Source organism: Pristiophorus japonicus, chromosome 2, assembly GCF_044704955.1.
Source record: "Pristiophorus japonicus isolate sPriJap1 chromosome 2, sPriJap1.hap1, whole genome shotgun sequence".
Classification (NCBI taxonomy): Eukaryota; Metazoa; Chordata; class Chondrichthyes; family Pristiophoridae; genus Pristiophorus; species Pristiophorus japonicus.
Genome location: NC_091978.1, coordinates 107,464,487 through 107,481,346, shown reverse-complemented (window position 1 = coordinate 107,481,346; position 16,860 = coordinate 107,464,487). Strand labels below are relative to the sequence as shown.

Here is a 16,860-nt window from a genome sequence, read left to right as displayed (position 1 = left end):
TGAGCACAGGGATGATGGGTGAGCGGGACTTGGTGCAAGTTAGGCTATGGGCAGCCAAGTTTTGGATCACCTCTAGTTTACGAAGGGTAGAATGTGGGAGGCCAGCCAGGAGTGCATTGGAATGGTCAAGTTTAGAGATAACAAAGGCATGGATGAGAGCTTCAGCAGTGGATGAGCTGAGGCAAGGGTGGAGACGGGCGATGTTACAGAGGTGGAAAAAGGCGCTTTTAGTTATGCTGCGGATAAGTGGTTGAAAGCTCATTTCAGGGTCAAATATGACACCAAGGTTGCGAATAGTCTGGTTCAGCCTTAGACAAAAGTTGGGGAGAGGGATGGAGTCAGTGGCTAGGGAACAGTTTGTGGCGGGGAACGAAAACAATGGCTTCGGTCTTCCCAATATCCAATTGGAGAAAATCTCTGCTCAGCCGGAACTGGATGTTGTACAAGCAGTCTGACAATTTAGAGACCGTGGAGGGGTCGAGAGAAGTGGTTGTGAGATACAGCTGGGTGTCATCAGCGGACATGTGGAAACTGACACTGAGCTTTTAACAATAGATCATACAAATCCGTGGGTCTTCCTCTTATCTTTTCCAATATATTGTTTACAGTCCATAAGCATTGAGAGTGACAGTGAGGTGCAGTTGGGTTGGAACACCATTCCTTCCCCTGTAGCATCTAGCTTTGAATCCAGCACAGACTACAGGAATGAAACGGTCCTCTCTCTCTGGGCCACATTTTCCAGCTGGCTGGTTTGGTTCTGGCAGCAGAGAACATGCGACCATGAAATAGGAAGTTGTCAAGCTGTTCCACTGGATCCCAGCCCACAATTGATCATTTTAGGTCGTTCTAGAATGCTGTTGTGTTAAATGCACTGGAGCTGAATTTAAATGCATGGAATAAGGCATAGCATGATTTCCTGTCTGTTTGAGATGGGATCACGCTGTCCACTCTACTCTCCCATCTGAAGTGGGCGTGAAGGGAAACTCTGTGATGGAACTTTTTTTACATTTTCATTTCTCCAGCATCTTTATCTGGAAGAATTTTTTGTTTTATTTTCCCCTCCTTTAGCAGGTCTGAATTGAGTTCTCAGCCACCCCAAGCCCCACCCTTCCACGACCTCACCTCAGTAGTCATTCTTCATGAGTAAGCTGGACAGTCGGTGTTGGCAGGCTATTCCAGCATAAAGGGCATCACAGCTGAGGCTGATCTTGTCCTCAGCCAACATCAGTGGGAATTACTCTGTTGCAAATAGGCTGATTTTCTCTTCTCTAGCCGAGAAGCACTGTTGGAAATTGTATTACCCTTATTGGTGTCTGGCTGAGATCAGCAAACTCAGCAGAGACCAATAATGGTAACTGCGACCTTTCGGATCTGTACAGCTCCACAGTACACCGGGCTGTGTTTTTACCCACTGATCCGCGGAGGGAGCTCCAGTAGAATATCTTTAATTGCAGTTCTGTTTAAAAATGCTAGTTTTTGGCTCCCTGATTCCATGCTTTTAGCCCTTTGCTATCAATATGGAACAACACATGTAGAATAGGCAAAGAAACTAACCCAGTGTGTACTGCACTATCTCCTTAAAGGGACAGATGCAACCAAATATAAACCATTCAAATTGAGGGAGGGAGTATCATTTAAATGAAGCCAATTTGGATTGATTCAGAGTTTAAACTAATTTCAGTGTTCATCCCATTATGAATTGTTTTGAAGTTGACTGCTTTCATTGCAGACATAGCCAAGAACATTGTGAATATTGAATCATGTTACAGAAACTGGACTTAGCAAAGCCCATAGATGCTCTTTAGAGATTATTGATTGTCAATAATATTTCTATAAATAAATACATTGTTTTAATGCTGAATATTTAAAGAAAGTTAAAGTCTAACCCACTTGAAATCTAATTTAAAACCCATCGGAAGCAAATACCCTCGAGAAATTAATGTACATTGCAATTATAGCCTGTAGACTGGAAAAACAAAAACAGTATCAATTTCACCCATTCACACTATAATGCCAGGATCCTCGTCCCACATTATTAAGTTTTTTAAAATGGTATGATATGTGAGACCAAGGGGTTTATTCTCTAATCTTTGTGACGCTGCTTAGCATTGCTGGCACCATGTAGACTGATGCAAATGTACTTTAATGCCCCTGTAGAACCACACGTATTTCAGAGGTCACCTATGTTGGTTGCACCAGGTATTTTGTGCAGCTAAATTGGCAAGAGTCAGCAATGCCAATTATGGATGACGCCAGTTTATTTAATGTTTTACAATCTTAAAGAATTTCATTGCATTGCGAACAAGATGTAACAGTCCTGGCGCTACATCACTAAAATGTTGTTGCTACTGTCAAATATTAGCAGATTAAAGGTGACTTTCATGACTGCGACCAGAACAGCAAATAGTCATGTTTTTGCATCATAACATTTATACATCAAATTTTATGCATATTAAGAAAAAAAATAATCTGGCAGGAAAGAATTTCTTATAACATGGAATAGATTTCAAGGGAGGGTGATAAATTGTGTACTTAACTATCATTCCACTCAGCAACAAAATTAATGGCATTGGCACTAACACTGGAAATGTTGTCAAACTGTGATCTAAATATTTAAAAGGCATTGATAAACTTTCTGACCAATGGCTTCATGAGTAAAACACTCCTTATTATGAGAGTGGAACAGACTAGGACTGTAGCAGGTTCACTGCCTGGTATGTGTTGAGTTAGCCAGTCCCAGCCAATGTGAAGATGGGAGTCAGTACAATGGGAGTGTCAGGATAGAATTAAAATGGAATAGAGTTGAAAAGCATTGCATCCTTCTTCCTGCACAGAATCTAAACAGATGATTCCATCAACTAGAATATAACATTTACCTAAAATAATATGTTTCCTTCCTAACTGGTTTGAAAGAAAATAAGTCCTAGGCCTAAAAAATCTAGATTCCAGTTCCATTACCGGAGGTATGGCAAGCCGGAGTCATTTTAATTATAGGGGCGGCCATTCACAGCACTTCTAGGGATTATGCCTTTTGGGAGCACAGGGATTTTGGAGCAGGATCTTGCCACTCCATCGTGATACAGGGGTGTGTGCTAGTCTGGCTTGAGTATCTACAGTAAAAGGAAAATTCGAAGTCCTGGCTGCTGCATTGGTCAATAGTCACTTCCGAACACCAATCAACCTCTCTGATATGTGGCATTGTGGGTCCCACTTACTGCTCTGTACAGCAACTTCATGCAGGCATCCTTACCACTGGTCATAGGCTGGACAGAACTGGCAGGAGTTCTGAAGGAGCCCTGCGACTCTGCCAGTCCTACCTCCAAATGTGATGTCACGCTCCCTCCATTGGAATTTACTAGGCCAGAAATGTGAGGCTTCTCCACAAATTCCTCCCCCTGTCAAAGTTAGGTTCATTTGATCTTGTAAACAGCCCAAAGTTTCTGAGGTCTCTTGATTTGCTTGTCAAAATCCCCTATTAAAATGGAATCACATATGTTGCTGTTGCTGCTGTGATAATACTTTCATAGAAGCCATGAGAGTTTGAATTTCTTCACTGAGCAGATGGTTTCTCTGCATTTTATTTTTTTAAATATAATCCCATGAGCAGGCCCATTATGGGCCATTTTTGTTTCCTTCCACTCCCATGAGTCAACTGCCTAAGTATTCTACTGAATCTAAAAACAAAATATTTTAACCCTTTCATTCCTGCAGATGCACATTGTGTGCTGTTCAGATAATTTAAAGAATGTTATTCAAAATAAATCATGGGTTTGTTTTATTTGCTATTCCCATACCCTTTGAAAGTTTCCATTTGATCAGTTATTTATATATATTTCTTATGTAAGGTGCTGTTCATGGTCCTTATCCTACTAATGGAAATGTAATATGCAGAAGGTTAATGTACTGCCTTGCTGTATGTTAATAACATTTTTAAACCTTCTGCTGTTTCAGGAGATTGTCAACTTCAATTGTCGGAAGCTGGTTGCCACCATGCCACTGTTTGCAAATGCTGACCCAAGTTTTGTGACAAGTATGCTGAGCAAGCTGCAATTCGAGGTGTTCCAGCCTGGAAACTTTATTGTGCGAGAAGGAACAATCGGGAAGAAGATGTATTTCATTCAGCACGGGGTGGCTACGGTCATCACCAAATCCAGCAAGGAAATGAAGCTGTCAGATGGCTCTTACTTTGGAGGTCAGTGTTACCTGTATCTTGTGCAGAAAACTGGCATAAAATGACGACTGCACAACATAAAGCTTGTCATGCTAAGTTATTTGTTTAATATTTTAAATGTGATTACTAGCTATAATTGGCAACAATTGCTCGTCTATCTCTGTTAAGAAGGTTGTTACTTTTTTTAACCTCAAGGATTAACTCTATTTGTGGAATTGAGCCAGCAATTCCTTTCTCATTCAAGTGAATCCAGTGAATTTTGTTCGCATTATTGGGCTCAGAGTGGTCTTGCTTGGGTTGCAGTACCTTAGTAGGACAGATCCAGTGAGGCTGTATCTCGTTATTTCACATCAAAATGCCGATGTGCCAATGAGATGACAACAAACAGATGTCTCTGTTACCAATGTGTTGATGTCAGCATTTCTAGGCCAGCCCAATAGGAGTTACCCGAGTTATAACATGTGACACTTTATTCCAGCTGGCTCCCGAATCCTCAGTTCATCACTCAGGAACTGAACTGAACATATCCTGAATTAATTCATTAATGACCTGTGAAATGGCCTAATCAGTTAAGTCTCATGGTCTAAATATGATAGACTTGGTTAGTCTCTGTTTTTCCGTCCCGTGCATGAAGAACTCCCAACAATGTCAAAAGTGAACATGTCAATCTCAAAGATCCATAGTAGCTGATAAATGTTACAATCCTTTGTGAACTTCAAGAGCAATATTATACACAAAAAAACTATAACAAGATTGCATAGAATTTATAGCAGAGAAACAGGCCATTTGGCCCAACAGGTCTATACCAGAGTTTATGCTCCACACAAGCTTCCTCCCTCCTTTCTTCACTTCACCCTGTCACCATATCCGACTATCCCTTTCTCCCTCATGTACTTATCTAGCTTCACCTTAAATGCATTCAGCTTTCTGTTTAAATCAAAAGTACTGAAATGAAAAGCGCCAGTTCTGTACAATTTATAATTTTTTTTCAACAAATATGATTTAGAAAAAATTGGTCCGTATTATAATAAAAAGATGTACATTAAATATATCGGTCTAGAAATGGGATTGCATTACACCCATTTTACAGGCGTAAAACTGGCATCTGAGCGCCCAATGCGACAGGCAGCGTGTGCACACTCATTCCACACCACCCACCATATTGGATCAGGTTCCTGCTGTCCAAGAAGTATTAACAACACACATTAACATATTTTAATAACAATCCTGCACTTGTTGTTAGGACCCTTTTGTGAAATTGGTCTGTCCCCGTGCCTGACTCGCCATGTGATGAACTCGCTTCGCAACTCAAGGCAGGAACAGGCAAGCAAGACTCTTCAGCAGTGCTATTTATAAGGCTCATCCAGTACGTACAGGCTAATTGTTGGTTTGTCTTATTAGGTTTATTTTTAACCTCTGGGAAGTTTTGGTCTATTTTACACCTTTTATAACTGATTCCTCACTTCTGTTAAGAAATTTTTGCTGATGCTAGACTGCTTATATCTGTCTTCCAAACATTTTCACTGCAGTCATGGGTAGTCTGGCAGGGCTGCCTTTGGGGCTGGAAGACAAGAGGGAGAAGACAGGCAAGAGCAGAAGCAGCTACGAGAAGAGGAGGAGGAGGGCACGCCCAAGAGCACCATAGCCACAGCGGGAGTACTTCTATCTTAACTTTATTGAGGAGCAATGTGTGAGGTGCCTTTGGTTCACAAAGGAAGCTGTCACCAAGCTATGACACCTCCGGCAGCCACCACTTGAGCCTCGAACAAGGGCATGGTCAGCACTGCCTGTGGCTGTCGAGGTAATCATGGCCCTTCACTTTTATGCAACAGGCTCCATCCATGCTGCGGTGGGTGACATCTCAATGTTGTATCAGGGATGCCGCCGAATCTCTCTACACCAGGAGAAACACCTACATCTCATTTCCAATGGACAGAGCACAGCAGGTCATAGTCTGCGCCCACATTGCCTTGAGTACCCCCCCAGTCTGGTATGTTTCTGAATAGAAAGTAATTCTATTTCCTCAATGTGCAGTTTGTTTGTGACCACAGGCAGAGCATCATGCAAGTCTGTGCCCGGTTTACTGGCAGCGATTATGATTCATTCATACTTCACTCGTCCTCTGCACCATATTTATTGCAACCAGGCCATCCAATCACAGGATGGCTGCTGGACGACGAAGGATATTACCTTCACACATGGCTTGTGACGCTTGTTACACACACGGGCACAGCAGCACAGCTGGCTTGCAACGATAGCCAGAACCCCACCAGAAATGTCTGCAGACTGCATGGGATGGGGCAGTCTGGGCCATCTGGCTGTGTAACATTAAAAAAAGAGTAAGAGAGCAGTATTCTTACCTTAGCAACTCTGGTGAGGATATTGAACTTCTTTTGGCATTGCAGGCAGATCCTGAGAGCTATTGTCCTAGCATTGACAGCAACAACTTGTATTTATAAAGCACCTTCAACATAGCAAAACATCCCAAGGCGCTTCAAAGGAGCGTTATCAAACAAAATTTGCCATCGAACCACATGAGATATCAGAACAGGTGGCCAAAGTCTTGGTCAAAGAGGTTGTTGCTGTTGTTGTTCTTTCGACATTGCAGCCATATCCTGGGAGCTAAGGTCCGAGCATTGACATCCTTTGCAAACTCTTCCCACTGATGGTGGGGTTTTTCCCTGGAGGGCTTTCTGCCTCCTCCTGTCCACTGCCTGGATCAAGGTCTGCAACGCTGCATCAGAGAAACTGGGTGCCCTGTTTGGATCGCTTGCAGCCATTTCTCTTCTTGTGAACTTTCCCTGCCGTCTTTAGCCAGAGTGTACCTCCCCTTTAAGAGGGGCTGGCTGCCTTTAAGTGGCGTCGTGAAGCCCGATTTCCCAAATCCAAACTAGCATACTGCCAATGAGTAGCGGAGGTAGAGCTGGCTGCCTGCCTGACTCATGATAATGAGCTTCAAGCACCAATTTAAGGTGGTCCCTGGGACCAAGTGAACAGGCGCGTGCAACGCAAGTCCCACCCCTTGCATTATCGGGCACAGTCAATCTTCCAGGCCTTTGTATTGCAAATGTTGATAAGGTTACGTTGGGTTTTGGGATAAGGCAATATTCTTTTAAAAATTGCAACTTCAGCATTTAAAGAATTTTAAACTGTATTAAGTAGTATCCTTGAATGCGGAGAGGATGCAAGAAGCCCAGAGCATCAACCAGCCTTATCTTATTCAATACTTTCTTATTTTGTATTGGACAGCTCTCAGCTTCTGCTAACCATGATAACAACTTTGTTCGGAAACTGTCATTGCGAGTGAAGGACTTATGGATTTGTGCAAGTTTCATCTTTAATTAAGAAATCTGCAAGTCAGCAGTGTTACGTAGACAACTACAGGATTTAAGTACACACCACGAGAAGACGTTACATTATTTTGTTAGCTGAAACGGTTAGTTTAAAAAGTAATTAAAGCCACTGATGTTGCTGATTTGTGATGTTTTGGGCAGACAAACCAAGACAACCTTCATGTTTGTAAAAGCATAAATTGAATGAAAAGTAGTTTTTTAAAACTGAGGTATTCCAGCTGCTGCAGTCAGATAACCAGAACATAAGCACATGGAATGAGTAAAGACCATTCAGCCAAGCAAACGTACTCTTTCTACGTCATCATCATCATAGACAGTCCCTCAGAATCGAGGAAGACTTGGTTCCACTCTTAAAATGAGTCCTTCGGTGGCTGAACAGTCCAATACGAGAACCATAGTCTCTGTCAAGGTGGGACAGATAGTCGTTGAGGGAAAGGGTGGGTGGGACAGGTTTGCCGCATGCTCTTTCCACTGCCTGCGCTTGATTTCTGCATGCTCTCAGCGATGAGACTCGAGGTGCTCAGTGCCCTCCCGGATGCACTTCCTCCACTTAGGGTGGTCTTTGGCCAGGGACTCCCAGGTGTCAGTGGGGATGTTGCACTTTATCAGGGAGGCTTTGAGGGTGACCTTGTAACGTTTCCTCTGCCCACTTTTGGCTCGTTTGCCGTGAAGGAGTTCCGAGTAGAGCACTTGCTTGGGAGTCTCGTGTCTGGCATGCGGACATTGTGGCCTGCCTAGCGGAGCTGATCAAGTGTGGTCAGTGCTTGAATACTGGGGATATTGGCCTGATTGAGGACGCTAATGTTGGTGGACCTTACGGATACATCGTTGGTGGTATTTCTCCAGCGACTTGAGGTGTCTACTGTACATGGTCCATGTCTCTGAGCCATACAGAGGGGCTGGTATTACCACAGCCTGGCAGTTTTGAGGGCCTGGTCTTCAAACACTCTTTTCCTCAGGTGGCCGAAGGCTGCACAGGCACACTGGAGGCAGTGTTGAATCTCGTCGTTAATGTCTGCTCTTATTGACAAGAGGCTCCCGAGGCATGGGAAATGGTCCACATTGTCCATGGCCGCGCCGTGGATTTTGATGACTGGGGGGGCAATGCTGTGTGGCGAGGACAGGCTGGTGGAGGACCTTTGTCTTATGGATATCTTACAAAACGTCTACAGTTAACTTTATTGTGGAGCCTACCCCATTTATTTAATCATCTGAGGGAAACATCTGTATTTATTTTTCCTGACAACAAAACATAGTTGAGCGAAACTCCACAATACAGATCTAAATTTGCAACTCCAATCTTTACTCCTGGCCCACTTCTTTTTACAGATGACATTTCCATAGAATATTTGATTATGCTTTTCGAGAGTCATCCTCATAACTTTCAGTTTCATTCTTAGCCCAATATTCAGCCAGATCTTTGAGGCAGTTAATCAATATACCATTAGCTGCTTTTGCTGGCAGCCTGCTGCATAGGTCCACAATGCTGAAAGAAAAAAAAATCTTCCAATCTCCGCTCTCACTTGAGGCTTGTTAATTTTGTGTTTGTGCGCTCTAGTTCTGTGCCAGGAGTCCAGGTTATAAGGCTTGCTTTCATCCACATTATACAAGCAGGTTAAAGATGTAGAACACGGCCTAAATATTCTGCGTCTACAACAATGGCAAAGGTACCTCGCCCACCACCAGTGCATGATGGACAACTGCGGTTGAGGTACCTCAGTGCCAGTTTTGTCTCAGAGAATTGATGGTTATGTCTCTTATCAATGTTCTTTTCTCCAATGAAACAAAAATACAAAGTTGTGAATCTCTCTTTATAGCTTAGAGCCTTAAATCTAGAATCATAACCGTCATGGTAGAAAAACGTCAAGGTCTTTAACAAACATAAAATGAAATGTTCTTTTAAATGGAAACATGAAAGCATTTTGTTGACTTTAAGCTCTGTTCTGTTTGTATTTCCACAGTAAAGATTTTTTTTCGAAATAGGAACCAAATAGAAAAAAGGACATAACTAACATTAAGCTAGAAACAGAATCCATATGTATTGAGACAAATGATAAGAAGGGATCAATCCTGTTAATGGGGGTAATCTACAGAGCACCTAATAGTGGAAGGGAAGTGAAGGAAGAAATCTGAAGGGAAATCTGATATGAGTAAAATACATAAGAGAATAATAATCATAGCAGAATTCAGCTGCCCTTTAATAAACTTCCAAGAAGAAGTAGGGAAAGAGAATTAAACATTTACAGTGTATTCAGGACTCCTTTTTTACCTAGTATGTAAGAAAGCCACAAGAGAGGAATCACTACTAGATCTAGTAATGGGAAATCAACCAGAGCTGATAAGAGAAGTGTGGGGGAGCATCTAGGCAATAGCAATCATAACATAATAAGGTTTAAAATAATGATTGAGAAAGACCAAAGTAATAGATTGGAAAAAAGTTATTTTTGAGGGGGTGAGAATGGAACCAGGCAAGGTAAACTGGAAAAAAAGTAATTGACCAAGAGATAGAACAAATAGTAAAGCATTCTACAGGCACATAAATAAAAAAAGGAAAATTAAGATAGGGATAGAACCACAAAAGGATGCACAAGATAAGCTCACAGGTAATGACAGTGAAATGGTAAAGATGCCAATTAATTGCTTTGCCTCAATATTTACCAGGGAGCCTAAAATGGTGGATGTTACATTCAAAGAAGAGATCAAAAAAGATATCAAGACATTTAAGATAGAAAAGGGGGAGACAATTGATAAACTATTCTGATATATATTGATGATGTGGACTTATACAGGGCATAATTTCAAAGTTTGCAGATGACATGAAACTCGGAAATGTAGTAAACAATGAGGAGGATAGTAACAGACTGGTGAAATGGGAAGACACATAGCAGATGAAATTTATCGCAAAGAGGTGTGAAGTGATTCATTTTGGTAGGAAGAATGAGGAGAGATAGTATAAAGTAAATGATACCATTTTAAAGGGGATACAGGAATAGCGAGACCTGGGGGTGTCCGTACACAAAGGAGGAAGGACAAATTTAGAAAGCTGTTATGAAAGCAAATGGGACCTTTCACTTTATTTATACAAGCACAGAGTACAAAAGCAAGGAATATATGCTAAACCTTTATAAAACACTGATTAGGCCTTAGCTGGAATATTGTGTTAAATTATGGGCATCCTCCTTTAGGAAAGATGGAAAGGCCTTTGAAAGTGTGCAGAAGAAATTTATTAGAATGGTATCAGCAATGAGGGACTTCACTTATGTAGAGGGACTGGAGAAGTTGGGGTTGTTCCCCTGGTGCCAAGGTCAAGGATGTCACCGAATGGCTGCAGGGCATTCTGGGATGAGAGGGTAAACAGCCAGAGGTTGTGATCCATATCAGTACCAGTGACTTAGGTAGAAGTAGGCATAAGGTCCTGCAGGCAGATTTTAGGGAACTAGGGGAGAGATTAAAAAGCAGGACCTCAAAGGTAGTAATTTTTGGATTACTCCCGGTGCAACGTGCTAGTGAGTACAGGAACAAGAGGAGAGAACGATGAATGCGTGGCAGGAGAGAAACATAGAAACATAGAAAATAGGTGCAGGAGTAGGCCATTCGGCCCTTCGAGCCTGCACTACTGTTCAATATGATCATGGCTGATCATGCAACTTCAGTACCCCATTCCTGCTTGCTCTCCATACACCTTGATCCCTTTAGCCGAAAAGGCCACATCTAACTCCCTTTTGAATATATCCAACAAACTAGCCTCAACAACTTTCTGTGGTACAGAATTCCACAAGTTCACAATTCTCTGAGTGAAGAAGTTTCTCCTCATCTCAGTCCTAAATGGCTTACCCCTTATTCTTCGACCTCTGGTTCTGGACTTTCCCAACATCGGGAACATTCTTCCTGCATCTAACCTGTCCAGTCACGTCTGAATTGTATATGTTTCTATGAGATCCCCTCTCATTCTTCTAAATTCCATTGAATATAAGCCTAGTCGATCCAGTCTTTCTTTATATGTCAGTCCTGCCATCCCGGGAATCAGTATGCTGATCCTTCGCTGCACTCCCTCAATAGCAAGAATGTCCTTCCTCAGATTAGGAGGTCAAAACTGTACACAATATGCAAAGTTAGCCTCACCATGGTCCTGTACAACTGCAGTAAGACCTCCCTGCTCCAATATTCAAATCCTCTAGCTATGAAGGCCAACATGCCATTTGCCTTCTTCACCAACTGCTGTACCTGCATGCCAACTTTCAATGACTGATGTACCATGACACCCAGGTTTTGTTGCACCTGCCCTTTTCCTAATCTGTCACCATTCAGATAATATTCTGCCTTCTTGTTTTTGCCACCAAAGTGGATAACCTCACATTTATCCACATTATACTGCATCTGCCATGCATTTGCCCACTCACCTAACCTGTCCAAGTCACCCTGCAGCCTCTGAGCATCCTCCTCACAGCTCACATCGCCACCCAGTTTAGAGTCTTCTGCAAACTTGGAGATATTACACTCAATTCTTTCGTCTAAATCGTTAATGTATATTGTAAATAGCTGTGGTCCCAGCAATGAAGCTTGCGGTACCCCACTAGTCATTGCCTGCCATTCTGAAAAGGATCCGTTTATTCCTAATCTTTGCTTCCTGACTGCCGGACAGTTCTCTATCCACGTCGATACATTATCCCCAATATCATGTGCTTTAATTTTGCACACTAATCTCTTGTGTGGGACCTTGTCAAAAGCCTTTTGAAAGTCCAAATATACCACATCCATTGGTTCTCCCTTGTACACTCTACTAGTTACATCCTTAAAAAATTCTAGAAGATTTGTCAAGCGTAGTGCAGGAGGGAGTGCTTTAGATTCCTGAGGCATTGGGACCATTTCTGGGGGAAATGGGACCTGTACAAGCCAGACGGGTTGCACTTCAACAGAGCCGGGACCAATATCCTCGCGGGGAGGTTGCTAGTGCTGTTGGGGAGGGTTTAAACTAGCTTGGCGGGGGGGATGGGAACCAGAGAATAGATTCAGAAGGGAGAGAAGCAAAGCTGGAATTGGAAAGCAGAAACATGGAAAGTGAATTTGGAAGACAGAGTAAACAAGGGCTAGAAAATACACAACAAGGGAGTTTGGCAGTGCTAAATGGTATATATTTAATGCAAGGAGTATAGGGAATAAGGCAGCTGAGCTGAAAGCACAGAAAGACACTTTGGAGTATGATATAGCTATACTGAGACATGGCTGAAAGAAGGGCAGGTATGCAAAAGCTTCTATAGATATGTGAAGAGAAAAAGATTAGTGAAGACAAACGTAGGTCACTTGCACTCAGAATCAGGTGAATTTATAATGGGGAACAAAGAAATGGCAGACCAATTGAACAAATACTTTGATTCTGTCTTCACGAAGGAAGACACAAATAACCTTCTGGAAATACTAGGGGACCAAGGGTCTAGTGAGAAGGAGGAACTGAAGGAAATCCTTATTAGTCAGGAAATGGTGTTAGGGAAATTGATGGGATTGAAGGCCAATAAATCCCCAGGGCCTGATAGTCTACAACCCAGAGTACTTAAGGAAGTGGCCCTAGAAATAGTGGATGCATTGGTGATCATTTTCCAACAGTCTATTGACTCTGGATCAGTTCCTATGGACTGGAGGGTAGCTAATGTAACACCACTTTTTTAAAAAGGAGGAAGAGAGAAAGCGGGGAATTATAGACCGGTTAGCCTGACATCGGTAGTGGGGAAAATGTTGAAATCAATTAGCAGTGCATTTGGAAAGCAGTGACAGGATTGGTCCAAGTCAGCATGGATTTATGAAGGGGAAATCATGCTTGACAAATCTCCTAGAATTTTTTGAGGATGTATAGTAGAGTAGACAAGGGAGAACCGGTGGATGTGCTGTATTTGGAATTTCAAAAGGCTTTTGACAAGGTCCCATACAAGAGATTGGTGTGCAAAATTAAAGCACATGGTTTGGGGTTATGTATTGACGTGGATAAATAACTGATTGGCAGACAGGAAGCAGAGAGCCGGGATAAATGGGTCCTTTTCAGAATGGCAGGCAGTGACTAGTGGGTGCCGCAGGGCTCAGTGCTGGGACCCCAGCTATTTACAACATACATCATAGATTTAGATCAAGGAATTGAGTGTAATATCTCCAAATTTGCAGATGACACTAAGCTGTGTGGTGGTGTGAGTTGTGAGGAGGGTGCTAAGAGGCTGCAGGATGACTTGGACAGGTTAGGTGAGTGGGAAAATGCATGGCAGATGCAGTATAATGTGGATAAATGTGAGGTTATCCACTTTGGTGGCAAAAGCAGGAAGCCAGAATATTATCTGAATGGCAACCGATTAGGAAAAGGGGAGGTGCAACAAGACCAGTGTGTCATGGTACATCAGTCATTGAAAGTTGGCATGCAGGTATTGCAGGCGGTGAAGAAGGCAAATGGCATGTTGGCCTTCATAGCGAGGGGATTTGAGTATAGGAGCAGGGAGGTTTTACTGCAGTTGTACAGGGCCTTGGTGAGGCCTCACCTGGAATATTGTGTTCAGTTTTGGTCTCCTAATCTGAGGAAAGACGTTCTTGCTATTGAGGGAGCACAGCGAAGGTTCACCAGATTGATTCCCGAGATGGCAGGACTGACATATGAGGAGAGACTGGATCAACTGGGCCTGTATTCACTGGAGTTTAGAAGAATGAGAGGGGATCTCATACAAATATATAAAATTCAGACGGGACTGGACAGGTTAGATGCAGGAAAAATGTTCCTAACATTGGGGATGTCAAGAACCAGTAGTCACAGTCGAAGGAAAAGGGGTAAGCCATTTAGGACCGAAATGAGGAGAAACTTCTTCACTCAGAGAATTGTTAACCTGTGGAATTTTCTGCCGCAGAGAGTTGTTGATGCCAGTTTGTTAGATATATTCAAGCGGGAGTTAGATATGGCTCTTACGACTAAAGGGATCAAGGGGTATGGAGAGAAAGCGGGAAAGGGGTACTGAGGTGAATGATCAGCCATAAGAACATAAGAACATAAAAATTAGGAACAGGAGTAGGCCTTCTAGCCCCTCGAGCCTGCTCTGCCATTCAACAAGATCATGGCTGATCTGGCCATGGACTCAGCTCCACTTACGCGCCCGCTCCCTGTAACCCTTAATTCCCTTATTGCTTAAAAATCTATCTATCTGTGATTTGAATACATTCAATGAGCTAGCCTCAACTGCTTCCTTGGGCAGAGAATTCCACAGATTCACAACCCTCTGGAGAAGAAATTCCTTCTCAACTTGGTTTTAAATTGGCTCCCCCATATTTTGAGGCTGTGCCCCCTAGTTCTAGTCTCCCCGACCAGTGGAAACAACCTCTCTGCCTCTATCTTGTCTATCCCTTTCATTATTTTAAATGTTACTATAAGATCACCCCTCATCCTTCTGAACTCCAACGAGTAAAGACCCAGTCTACTCAATCTATCATCATAAGGTAACCCCCTCATCTCCGGAATCAGCCTAGTGAATCGTCTCTGTACCCCCTGCAAAGCTAGTATATCCTTCCTTAAGTAAGGTGACCAAAACTGCATGCAGTACTCCAGGTGCGGCCTCACCAATACCCTGTACAGTTGCAGAAGGACCTCCCTGCTTTTGTACTCCATCCCTCTCGCAATGAAGGCCAACATTCCATTCACTTTCCTGATTACCTGCTGCACCTGCAAACAAACTTTTTAGAATTCATGCACAAGAAAGCACGCGGTGTCCACCGGTACGCTCGCGGCCTTCCTTGAGAGGTGGGCGCCGGAGGGACTGGATTGCATTATCACCCCCGGCAACCAAATTTTAATTTGATTTTACATGTTTTAAAGTTTAATTTGTTTATGGCCGGATTTTTAGTGTCCCCCTCCCCTTTTATAGGGTGCACTTGTAAAATTTATGATTTTATTGTCCAAAATAAAATCTCAAAAAAAAAGTAATAAAAAAAAAGGGCAGTTGAAAAATGTTTGGAGTGTCCCCCAGATTGGGGGGCACTTGACTTAACTGGTTAATTTTGTCTCCAATCAAAAGAGTTGTGGAGCTGTTGGAGGCGTGGCCTAATCATTTGGAGCCTGGAGCAGTGAGGGAAGGAGCTCCCTGCTTCAGCTCCTGCCTGAGGCCTGTGGAAAACCCTGAGAAACACCCCAGGAAGAGGAGAAAGGCGCTTGCTACTCTACAATTCATCCAGAGGGAGAGGAGGAGAGAAAGAATTCATGCACAAGGATCCCCAGGTCCCTCTGCACCGCAGCATGTTGTAATTTTTCCCCATTCAAATAATACCCACTTTTACTGGGTTTTTTTTCAAGGTGGATGACCTCACACTTTCCGACATGTATTCCATCTGCCAAACCTTAGCCCATTCACTTAACCTATCTAAATTTCTTTGCAGCCTCTCTGTGTCATCTACACAACCGGCTTTCCCACTAATCTTTGTGTCATCTGCAAATTTTGTTACACTACACTCTGTCTCCTCTTCCAGGTCATCTATGTATATTGTAAACAGTTGTGGTCCCAGCACCGATCCCTGTGGCACAACACTAACCACCAATTTCCAACCCGAAAAGGACCCATTTATCCCAACTCTGCTTTCTCTTCGCCAGCCAATTCTCTATCCATGCTAATACATTTCCTCTGACTCCGCGTACCTTTATCTTCTGCAGTAACCTTTTGTGTGGCACCTTATCGAATGCCTTTTGGAAATCTAAATACATCACATCCATCGGTACACCTCTATCCACCATGCTCGTTATATCCTCAAAGAATTCCAGTAAATTAGTTAAACATGATTTCCCCTTCATGAATCCATGTTGCGTCTGCTTGATTGCACGATTCCTGTCTAGATGTCCTACTATTTCTTCCTTAATGATAGCTTCAAGCATTTTACCAACTACAGATGTTAAACTAGCCGGCCTATAGTTACCTGCCTTTTGTATGCACCCTTTTTTAAACAGAGGCATTACATTAGCTGCTTTCCAATCCGCTGGTACCTCCCCAGAGTCCAAGAATTTTAGTAGATTATAACGAATGCATCTGCTATAACTTCCGCCATCTCTTTTAATATCCTGGGATGCATTTCATCAGGACCAGGGGACTTGTCTACCTTGAGTCCCATTAGCCTGTCCAGCACTACTCCCCTAGTGATAGTGATTGTCTCAAGGTCCTCCCTTCCCACATTCCTATGACCTGCAAATTTTGGCATGGTTTTTGTGTCTTCCACTGTGAAGACCGAAGCAAAATAATTGTTTAAGGTCTCAGCCATTTCCACATTTCCCATTATTAAATCTCCCTTCTCATCTTCTAAGAGACCAACATTTACTTTAGTTACTCTTTTCTG

At 42.8% G+C, this 16,860-nt stretch overlaps 1 protein-coding gene across 1 annotated transcript in view; it reads left to right on the top strand.

Annotated features, from left to right (window-relative positions):
* The window catches only part of LOC139231492 (potassium/sodium hyperpolarization-activated cyclic nucleotide-gated channel 1-like), a 347,416-nt gene that overhangs the window by 216,937 nt on the left and 113,619 nt on the right, over positions 1 to 16,860 (top strand). Inside the window, exon 6 of the mRNA XM_070862514.1 lies at positions 3,952 to 4,192. Coding sequence (XP_070718615.1) covers positions 3,952 to 4,192 — 241 coding nt within the window. The remainder of the gene's footprint in view (positions 1 to 3,951; positions 4,193 to 16,860) is intronic.